We start from the raw sequence: 11,241 nt of genomic DNA on the forward strand, positions 1-11,241 counted from the left end.
ATATAAAATAGTAAAAGATACTAAATTAAAAGTTCGATTTCTATACCCTAAATTAAACTATTACACATTTGAGATTAACCGCTAACCATTCACAATTCAAAAAAATACCATTGTTAACCCAATATGAAAAATAAAAATTGCCAAATTATTCGTGAACATGTTTATGAATCTATTATTTTCATTGGGGCAGTGATGTACATGCCTTAAGAATCTTGTATATGAGAGAGATCATGGAGCCATGGAGGAGAGGCTAGAATTCAATGAGGAAGAAAGTGGCCAAGAAATAATAAAAAAGGTTGGTAGTAGGGTTGAAAGATTGATACTCATCCAAAAATTAAGTCTACATACTTATAAAAGCGGGGCTTAAACAGTTGATCACATCTCCTCTTTAAACTACTACTTCTATATATCTAAATCAAAATTATTATTGCTACAGCAAGAAAAACTAAATATAATATACAATTCACTAATAAAAATTATTTTCACCGTTATTGCTTTTGCTTTAAATAAACATGGAAATTCTAAAAATCCAATTAAGGAACTAGCGATTTTTCTTAGTCAACAAGAAAGAGAGAGGAAAAAAAAAGGATGAAATTCACTTAGATGTTAATTAGGCTGATTCCAAACTTTTTATCCCATGTAAAATGACCTAGCTTGTTTGGCGTGAATTTTAGTTAGATTATTTTATGTTCCTAAATTCCCTCGTAGAGAATCAATCTTGTGAGTACTAAGCATTAATCCCCCTTTGGTTTTGGTCCTTATTAGAGAAAGACAAAGCAACGAAACACCAATGAAGAAGTCAAACCCTCAGCAACAATTACGCATTAACCAACAAAACTACCCCACCCACCATCACCAACTTAAGAAGGTGATATATACTAAATTAAATGATAATAATAAAACAGAATTTCACAGATACAGAAAGAGAAGAGAGAGTGCTGCAGAAGAAGCAATCTCTCTTCCTTACATTATTATTTCAAAATCCATAATCTAATAATTGATTTGGCCATGCCCCATTGATCTCTTCCTCACATTAACATGAACCGTTCTCGTGTAGATCATTACACTGGACAACCAGGAGATGAACGAGGTTTGGAAGGTAAATTCATTTCATGGCTAGCTAGCTTCAGGCCTTAATTACCCCATTTTAATTATTAATCACTCTTGTCATTTGATTATAGGCGTGGCTACGAATATTAAGCTATTGCTTAAGTTAATTGAAGATTACAATGGAAGTAAAGAGAGCGATCAACACAAGATTCAAAGGGTGAATGGAATTATGTCTATCTTAGATGAGACAAGGGGAAGGGTTCAAAGATTTCAAATGAACAATATGAAAACGAACAAAATAAATCGCGAATTGAGAAGGAGCAACTCGGATATCAAGTCAAGTAGCGTTGTGATTGCAAGAGAGAAAACCATCACAGACGAGAAAGAAAGGATGAGGAGAGAGCTCCAATCAAGCTTCGTGGTAAGGCAGAGCCTTCAAGCCCTGTGTTCGAGTCTCGGAAAAGAGAAGCAGATCATGGCCTGCGAGCTGGCGCGAAAGGCGCAGGAGCTGGCGGAGATGGAGGAGCTGGTGGCTGATCTCAAAGAACAAAACGAGATGCTGATGAAGAAGTTGAACTCGAATATCAAAATAGATGAAGGTGGTAACCGTAACAACGTAGTGTTGCATGAGATGAACAGAACACTGACTCATCAACTGCAAATATCACTTGATGGATATAGAAGTCTCAAGATAAAATACATGGAGACGCAAGAGGAGAATCGGGATATTCATGCTGATATGGAAGAGATGGAGGTGCAAGTTCAAGCTGGGATTCAGAGATTACAGGGCTTGAAGAAGATTGCAGAAATGATTGCAAAAAATGATAAAGAAAGAAAAGCTATCAAAGACCAAATTTTGGCTTTAGAGCAATTGCTAGCCTCTCTTCACATGAAAATTTCCAAATATACAAACAAAACATAGAACTTATTCTTTCTTTCCATTTATTAATTAGAAGTTAAGTAATGCAAACATTCCTATGTGATGTTGCAACTTTATTATTGGTTGCTTTAATTTACGGGGTGCACATTGCTACACTATGTTTTTTTTGTATAGTGAGCAACTGTCAACTGTTCTAACAGAACACAATAACAACTTCATACTTCTTTTTAATTTTTACGGCAAATCTCCTTATTATTTGTAAATTTAAGAGTATTGATCATATTGTAAATTTAATAAAAAAGTGTATTAATGCAAAGGCCGAAGAGTTTCGGTCCGGAAGTAGATTTTTCTTATTTTTGAGATGTTGGGTCATGGGAGGCCCAAAAGAAAAAGAACTACGTTATGCAAAAACGAAACCCCACTCCGTCACTGACCAAAAAAAAAAACCCCACTCCGTCCAAACCAAAAGGGGGAAAAAAATTAAAAATCAAGAAACAGCAACCATTAACTGACAGTCTGACACTGCAACAGGTTCGATTTTCTCGTTGAAAGTTGAAAGGATGATGTAGAAGCTGTGTAATACATCTATGGCTACAGTTTCGCTACCTCGCAATTGTGGCTGTTTGTTGAATAGCGTGGATTTTCTTCACACCCGCACCACATACTACCCTTCCACCTTCATCACTTGTCTTACTTCCAGTTAGTCTAACATCCTTAACCGCTTTTACTTCTTTTTTTTTTTTAATTTAAAATTTGGAACGGTTTTGCGTTAACCTAAATAGTACATGGAATGAATGCAGAAGAAATTCCACTCAATTTGTGTTGGTTAAGTGGATTTAACGAGGTTACTGCTCTTTGCAATGTCCAATTGGGGTTTTACTTTTAAAATTTCACTAGATTTGATTCCACAGGGAGAAGATATAGCAGATGCTCCTTTGCAAAGAATTCCAAAAAAAATGGAGGAGAGGCAGTTAGAGATGAGGCTGGAAATGAAGGAGGCGAGAAGAACTCCAAGTTTATAGCATCGAGGAGTGGTGTGCTTCAAGCTTGCACAATAACCTCTGCTCTGATTGCTGCATTGGGAGTGGCCATACGGCAGGTGTCTCATGTTGCATCAGCTGAAGGGTTGCCAATTTTGGATTGTTCCTCACAAGTATCATGTAACAATAATACATTACTGGAGTTTCAATAGATATAATCATGAATAGGATGTGTTCATTTATTTGTTTTCTGTTATGTTTTGCCTGCAGTTGGTTTTGAGATGTGGCATCTTGAGTTGATTACAGGACTTGTAGTGTTCATATCATCATCTCGCTATTTGCTGTTGAACACATGGACAGATTTTGCCGATTCAAGCCAGGCAGCTAATCTGCAGGTAACTGCCAAGCCATGCTTAATCAAAATGTCATTTCAGAATTAACATTTCATAATCTTGGAATTATTCTGCAGGTCCTTAGCTCTCTCCAACCCCTGGATTACATGTTTGTTGCATTCCTTCCCGGGATTAGTGAGGTTAAAATTAACTTACTCTTCTTGCCTTATTATTTCACACTTTTTGGTTTACTTGACTTGTTGCCACAATTCAACATCTTACATTTCAGGAACTACTTTTCCGAGGTGCCATTCTGCCGCTTTTCGGAATGAACTTGAACGGTGTTGGGGTGGCTGCCTTGATCTTTGGTGTTTTGCACCTAGGCAACGGTCGAAAGTCGTCCTTTGCCATCTGGTGCGATTCTCTTTCTTCTCTATCTGTACTGGTTAAAATTTGTATTGCTGAGATAGAATCATGAATTGGAATCACAAATTTAAGGACATGCTTGTTATGTTATTGGTGTTTCAGGGCAACCTTTGTTGGTCTTGCTTATGGATACGCTACAATTTTATCCTCTAGCCTGGTAGTTCCCATGGCCTCTCATGCACTCAACAACCTGATTGGAGGGCTATTATGGCGGTACACATCAAATGCATCGTCGCAGAAATGAAACTCGCGATTCATCATCTTCACTTGTAGCGGAAACTGTTTGTATCTAAATTGGTTGTGAATATTTGTTATTGTTATGATTATTATGTAGACTGTAAAGAAGTATGTGAAGGAACCAGTTTACCATAAATAGGCAAGTGTAATTTGTAACTGAAACAGCATCACTTAATCTTGAAATATTAGCATCCATATTTAGCATATGGCCACATATTCCCCTAAAAATACAACAAAAAAGGGTATAGAAACAGGAACTAAACCAAACCACCCGCGCTTTGGACGAGGAAGCCACGCGCAAAACTACATGGCCTAACCGAGAGCTTGCATTGCGCTTCGTTTCCTATTCCACAAACCTCTATATAAATTATTGCTTTCCAAATCAACCTTCTTATCCTTTCAAAACAATTATTAAGGAGATATAAGAGACTGAAATTTTAATAATATTTATTTCCAAAATTATCTTCATTCCCATCCTTCTTCTTTGCTTTTGGTTTTCGTTTCCTTCTCCTTTTCTTCTTTGTTGTCTCTTCCTCTTCCCCAAATAGCAGGACTCTTCCATCTTATGGCTTCGGTAAGATCCTCCATTGTTCTTTTCTGTCATGAAAACATTTTATAGGCGAGAGGCATAATGATAATGTTTCTGATGCACAAGTGTATATAATAATTATGTGGCAGGATGAACAAGAAGGAAGGCCACTGCCTAAGTTCGGGGAATGGGACGTGAATGACCCTGCATCAGCTGAAGGATTCACTGTAATATTCAACAAGGCCAGAGATGAGAAGAAAAGCAACAAGAAACAGGTTACTTCGGGAGGATCCGGGCATGGCGGATCGAATCGAAGTAGATCCGATTCCCGCAATAAGGATAGAGATAAACCTAAGGTACACATACATACATATCCATCATCATCACTTTGTTATTCTTCTTTTATTGAAATATATATCTTTGGGTGCAGCGGAGGTGGTTTTGCTTTAAACCTTAGAAATGGATGGTGATGATGATGATGATCGTGAAATTTTCCTGAGGATCACAGAAACAGAATAGAGAACACGTAAATAATAACAATAATAATAATAAAATAAAAAAGTAGTTGCTGCTAGCCTGTGCTTGAATCATCCATGCAGCTATTGGTATTCCTTTTTCCCTTTTGCCACCCATACACATTTATATAGCTACTTAATTATACAGTTATACGGACCAGCAGCCAAATGTAAATAAACAATAGGTGAATATATATATATATATAATTAATGACAATGACGGTCATTTTGCAGTTATAGAAATTGCATATCATATGTTTAATTTTCTTCGTTATCTTCGTCCGTTAGCTAAGGTCCATAAGGCATCTTTATGTGAAGGCATTGAGTTCATATTTAAAATTTACCATAACGATCTATAGAGCTATATAATGTGGTAGCTTCAGAATGAAAGTTAAAAATATAAATAGGAGGGTAGAATAAGCAAAAAGTAAATTTCTAATCTTCATCTCTACTTGACAACAATATCCGTGAGTAGTGACCATATTTCTAAAGGCAATTGAGCCACATATATATTTTCATTGCCAGTAGCATAGAAATCAATTCCTTCACCAAGTAGTGCTATCTACTCTCTCTATCCGCATCTCCACATATTAAAATTTTGATGCGAATTAAATGTATCAATGTATCGTCTCACCCAATCTACTCATAGGCATTAGTAGGAACTTTTAACCCTCATCAATTGTCACCAATTTATTTAGGGTCAGTTAAATAGGTCATAAGTAATTTCTTTTTTAATTTATTTTGTATTTAAGTTAATACTAACTAATTTTTTTCTATTAAAAATATTATTTTCCTAACATTTATCTCATAGAAATTAAATAATGTTAAATAGTAGTAAGTACACAAATTTTAGACATTTGTTAATATTTTTCTTTTTATAAATACTCCAAGAACATGTAAAAATTTCTGATGGTAATGCTGGCAAATATGTCATGACACAATAATCAGATATTTTTATAATAATATCATCAAAATTTTCATGATCATAAATTATATATTTCTATATTTTTTCTTTTTTTTCTATCGAAAGTAGGGAGACTCAAATCCACAACCTCTTAAGTGAATACGAAGAGACTATGTCATTTGAGTTATAACTCGTTGGCAACTATATATTTCTATATGAGGGATAATTTTTAGTGTTCATACAATATGATGAAACTACAATAAATAAGGGTTTTCCAATGGTCAAAAACCATTGCTACAGATCGAAAAACTGTTCCTAAAATCTTAGGCAACGCTTTGGTAACGATTTTTGACCTGTGGTATATGCGGCCGTTGCCAATGCTCAAAGGCAACGGTATTTTACCTAAAACAACAGTAACAAAAAAATCGTTGCCAAAGTTACTGGTACAGACAACGGTTTTGATAACAATTTTTAAAGAACGGTTTAGAACCGTTGCTGAATAGGCAACGGTTTAAAACCGTTCTCTTTCATGACGTAACGGTTTAAAACTATAACTGGATAGGCAACGGTTTTAAACTGTTGTAGTTTTATTATTTATAAAGCCAACGGTTTTAAAGCGTTATCATTAGTGTTGTTTTTTGGCAACGGTTTTAATACCATTGCCATTTTATAGTTGTCTTTGACAACGATTTTAACACAATTATCTTTTGTAACTTTTGACAACGATTTTTTATAATATATAATTCTTTATTTACAATAGGTTTCTCATGAATGAAATTAGTTCCAACTTTTTTTTTAATTTAGCGTCAATAAATAACCTAAACTATTTGAATCAAATTACTAAAGAAAACTAATTGAACATTTACCATTAAATTTAACTTATAAAAATTATTGTAAGATTCACAATCACATTATATCATCATTGTAAAATAATATAATACTAGTCTACATAACTACTTTTACTTATATCATCATCATTTTTCAAAATATCATAACTATAGCCTAAGGGTGGCAATTTCTTCATTTTTTTTCAACAAAGTTGATGTGGTAACTCGGTTTGAGTGGACTCTCTTGGCTTCAATGGCAACTGCTCCACATAAAGAACTAAAAAGAATCTTAAATATGATCTTTATCTGTATAAATATTTTTAGCAGATTAGAAAACTTAAATACTAAGCATTAAAAAGACAAACGCAAAGTTATGTACCAACCTTGTCTGGATCATATAAATTATGGAGTTGAAGCATCAATTGGGAACAGGAACTTGTAATAATTTTCAAGCAACTTGTTCAAAAAAAGTTTTACCTGTGTACTCTTTCTATGCAATATCCAAGCAACCGCACGAAATTTTTATGTCAAACATGGCCTATAGCTTCCACTTCAACCCTAAATTCTTTCTTTGCTTGTCCCTTGTGAACTCAATAACCAATTCAATTAGTTAAGTCGATGGAATTTACCTTGGTTACTAGTCAAGCCCCTTATCCACTTGAATACCATTTTAATTACTTCAAGTCTTCAAGATTAATTTTCATAGTTGGAGCAGGAATTGTACTACAAGAAAAAGAACAAATAAATACATAGCTACTCTTTGCATGCATATATACTAACTGGCAAATTTAAAGACAGTATATACTTCATGCTATAAAAGTTTTTATTTGAACCCAATGAACAAAGGCTAAGTTAGAAAAAACTCAAGTATATTAGTATCTTCCTTAATTACGAATTAAGAAAAAGAAAGAATGAAAATGATGGGAGCAAAGACCATGTTCTTTGCTTGAGAAGCTAGGGTGCCTTGGTTGAAAGAACCTACCTATATGGAAAAAAATCAGCGAAATTGTCACCATTAAACAAACCTTAAATATTCATTTTAATTAAATATTTATACTTTTATAAAAATTTGGACATACTCTCCTCTAAAAATAGGACTTAGCCACCCTTATGGGTTTCCTCTTTCTCAACATTTCACCAGCCTTTTATCAGCAATTGTCACAACAATATATTCTCAAAAATATTTGATAATAATAATATAAAAATTTAGTCTTAAATCCCGGATGCAAGGTTATTACCAGAAAAACAACTTCAGTAGTCTAATTTCAATTCTGTTTTCAAAATATCAAATGAATTTAGAATTACACAAACTTTATGTCCAGGTGACCGTTTCGGATTAAGCTTTCTAATAAACTAAAACCCATAATTTTCTGATCACTCTAACCTCGGGAATAGAAGGAAAACCGTGACTGCTCTGCAGTATTTAAAAACCAGAAAACAGCAGCAGCGTGCAATATTCAAAATTTCATATAAAATCCAAATTAAATCCAATGGCCTTCAAAATTAATGTGGTTCAACTTAACTTATTCAGATTTCTTTTCCAATTGTTTCATGTTAATACCATTTTTATGAAAAAGTTACATAGTTTAGAAGTTAGGTAGAAAAGAGTCAAAACCTGTTTTAGAAATCAGCAAGTTTGGTATCTTTCAAATTACATAACTTTTACTACAAAACATCAATTAAGCTAAATTTTGGTTTGGAGACTCCTAACTTATCTAGCAACAAGTGTGTCTTGGTTGTAATCCAATTGCTATTCAATTCTAAGAGTTACAAGCATTGGAAGTTAATGCATAACTTGCTGAAAACTGATTCTTTCCAGCTTTGACCACCAATTTTAAAAAACTCACAACCCCCAATCCTTAACTCCTAAAATTCTGAAATTTTAGAGAAATAAACCAAGTTAATCAAATGTTTAAACAAAATTAGTTTTGCTCCAGAACTCAACTCGTAGGAGTTGCAGCAAGACAAACAAGTTGCTGCCCTGTTTGAACTTTTCTGCAGCAGGACAGATTCAATGACCTGAGTTTAAAAATTCGTCATAAATTGTATATTTAAGGAAAAAGCCTCAAATTTTTCAGTCCAACTCCATCTATTCCCAAGTATAACCCAGACTTAGTCTCACGCAATTTTGATCATCATAGAATTAGTTATAACTTTTCAAAGTTTCTAACTTCGTTTAAAAGTAATGCAAAAAATAAGGTTTTCAACAAAAAGTTTAATATTTCAAGATTCAACCTTCAATACTTCTCAAAATCAATTTCAAAACATTCACCCACCAAGTTCACCACCATTATAATATATCTAATAACTAACTCAACAACAATCAACCAATATAATCCATCAAGATTCAGCATTCTCAGCAATCACTCATCAACAATTCATAATTCACACATAACCAACCAATTAGACAAATAAAATCAACAAGCACAATCACATTCGCAGTCACAACTCAACATCCATATAATCAATCAATTACTCACAATAATTAAACCTATTTGCAGCTATTCAATAAACTTTGTAGGTATTCTTAAATTAAAATCGTTTAAATTAAACCCCCTACCTTGATATCGTATTAATAACACTACGAGGACAGTGCCGGTAACATTAACCAGAATAACAGCGACATCAGTAGTTCCGGCCAAGGATGGCGATACCGAACAGATATAATAATGATTTGCAGCTAGGAAAAATCAAGAAAATGAAACAGATTATCATCAAGGCAGCAGCAAACAAAATAGCGACACAGAACATAATTCAATCCTACCAGGGGAAGGCAGAATAGAACAACAATGGCAGCCTAGACAGTAAGGATTTTTGGCGATTCCAACGGCAATACCCACAGTGGCAGAGGCTTTGGCATCTCCGACAGCAAGAGAACAACTGGGTTTATCTCCCCAACGGCGGCGGCAGTAACTAACTCCAGTGGCAGCGACGCTGGGCATAAACGACAGAGGAGCGACGCTCACTCTCTTCGAGCCTCGTTCATGTCTCCCTCTGGGCTTCTTTCACTACGATGGCGGCACCTTCAATCGACGACGGCAGCTCCGACCACTCCAGCGGCGATAGCGACGGTCCCTCTCATCTCTGTCGCGAGCTTCCGTCAGTCACGCTTGTCTCTCTCTCTCACTCTACTGCGAATCTCTCTCTTCCCTTCGTGCTCAATGGCGACGGCGACGGCGGCGAGGCCCCCAACCGGCGCCGTTCCTTTCTCCTCCCTCGCTTCTCCTTCCATTTTTCCCTTTTCCATTATATTTTCTTTCTTTTTACTCTGAGCGTGCGTGTGTGTGTTTTAGAAAGGAATGAAATTGGAAATTAGGCTAAATTATGGTTTTATCTTTTAATTTATATAATTATTTAAATATTAGAAAATTGTTGCTTGATAAAAAATTATTGTAATGGTTATAAAACTCTTCTTTAAAATAATCAAAGAGAACTGTTTTATTTTATTGCTATAACTTAATGAAAAATTAAACTTTAACAGCAACACTATAAAAATTGTTGTCTAAAATCATTTAAGAGAACGATTTTAAAGTGTAGCAACTTTGGTAACGGTTTTTGAGCGTATCTTTTAAATAATTATTTAAACAACATTAAAAAACTGTTGCTTAAAAACAAATAATAAAAACTGAACTTCAACAATAACACTGTAAAAAACCGTTATCTAATATCTAAGAAAACGGTTTTAAAGCGTTACAAATTTTGGCGTTCTTGCGTTCTTGCGTGGACAATAAATAATTCAATGCATCTCTATTAATCAAGGTTCAGAATGTATTCTTAAGGCACAATAACTAAGTTTTTAACTTATTTGTTATTAGTCTTAATATTTTAAATTGTTTTAATTTGATTTTTTATTAACCGAGTCTAAATTTCAAAGGAAAAATACTAAAAGGCAATAAATTTTGACAGCTTTCAGTGTCGCACTCCAGCAAATCCTTCATCCATAATGCATTAAATGAGATGAATATAATTGATGAAGAGAGTGAATTTATAGGGTGTGTTTGTTTACAGAGACAGGACATTGAGACAGGGACACAGAGATATAAAATCGTGTTTAGCAGAGGAGATATGGACAGAGATAATGTGTCTAGAGACATTGAATTAGTGTATTTTGTGTCCATCCTGACAGGAAAGACACAGAGACACTAACAAGAGATACAACTTATTTTTTATTTTTCTTTCATTATTCTTGTTAATTTTTCATCATTATATTTTTTATTATTATATTTTTCATTTCAATTTTTTTTTATGAAAAAAATGAGAATAAATTGGATTTTCATAATTTGTTCTAGTTTATCACCAAACAGGATACAAGAACACAAAATTTTGTGTCTCTGTCCATCAGTGTCTTGTCCTGTCCTATTCTCAGTGTCTTATTCTGTCTTGTTCTCGAAAACAAACGCAACCATACAGAATTGGAGTGGTAAACAAATTAGTCTGTTTGTTTCGTCTTATTCAGTTAAAAATCTATTATTTGGCGGATTTACTCGTCTTACTCTATTTAATGAAGCGATTTTGAATTTTTCTCCTGTTCTGTTTAATGGCAGGTTGACGAGCTAAGTTC

The 11,241-nt window shown here is 34.2% G+C and overlaps 3 protein-coding genes across 3 annotated transcripts; all 3 read left to right on the forward strand.

Annotated features, from left to right (window-relative positions):
• LOC107631708 lies at positions 896 to 2,167 on the forward strand. Its single transcript, XM_016335236.2, has 2 exons — positions 896 to 1,099; positions 1,182 to 2,167. The coding sequence occupies exons 1-2, from the start codon at positions 1,039 to 1,041 to the stop codon at positions 1,970 to 1,972; spliced, it is 852 nt and encodes a 283-aa protein (XP_016190722.1). The 5' UTR covers positions 896 to 1,038; the 3' UTR covers positions 1,973 to 2,167.
• On the forward strand, positions 2,404 to 4,109 carry LOC107631709. Its single transcript, XM_016335237.2, has 6 exons — positions 2,404 to 2,629; positions 2,842 to 3,090; positions 3,181 to 3,305; positions 3,380 to 3,442; positions 3,532 to 3,656; positions 3,771 to 4,109. Exons 1-6 carry the CDS (start codon positions 2,518 to 2,520, stop codon positions 3,910 to 3,912), a joined length of 816 nt encoding a protein of 271 aa, XP_016190723.1. The 5' UTR covers positions 2,404 to 2,517; the 3' UTR covers positions 3,913 to 4,109.
• On the forward strand, positions 4,376 to 5,215 carry LOC107631710 (RPM1-interacting protein 4). Its single transcript, XM_016335238.2, has 3 exons — positions 4,376 to 4,479; positions 4,584 to 4,790; positions 4,865 to 5,215. The coding sequence occupies exons 1-3, from the start codon at positions 4,471 to 4,473 to the stop codon at positions 4,889 to 4,891; spliced, it is 243 nt and encodes an 80-aa protein (XP_016190724.1). The 5' UTR covers positions 4,376 to 4,470; the 3' UTR covers positions 4,892 to 5,215.

Source organism: Arachis ipaensis, chromosome B03 (genome assembly GCF_000816755.2).
Source record: "Arachis ipaensis cultivar K30076 chromosome B03, Araip1.1, whole genome shotgun sequence".
Classification (NCBI taxonomy): Eukaryota; Viridiplantae; Streptophyta; class Magnoliopsida; order Fabales; family Fabaceae; genus Arachis; species Arachis ipaensis.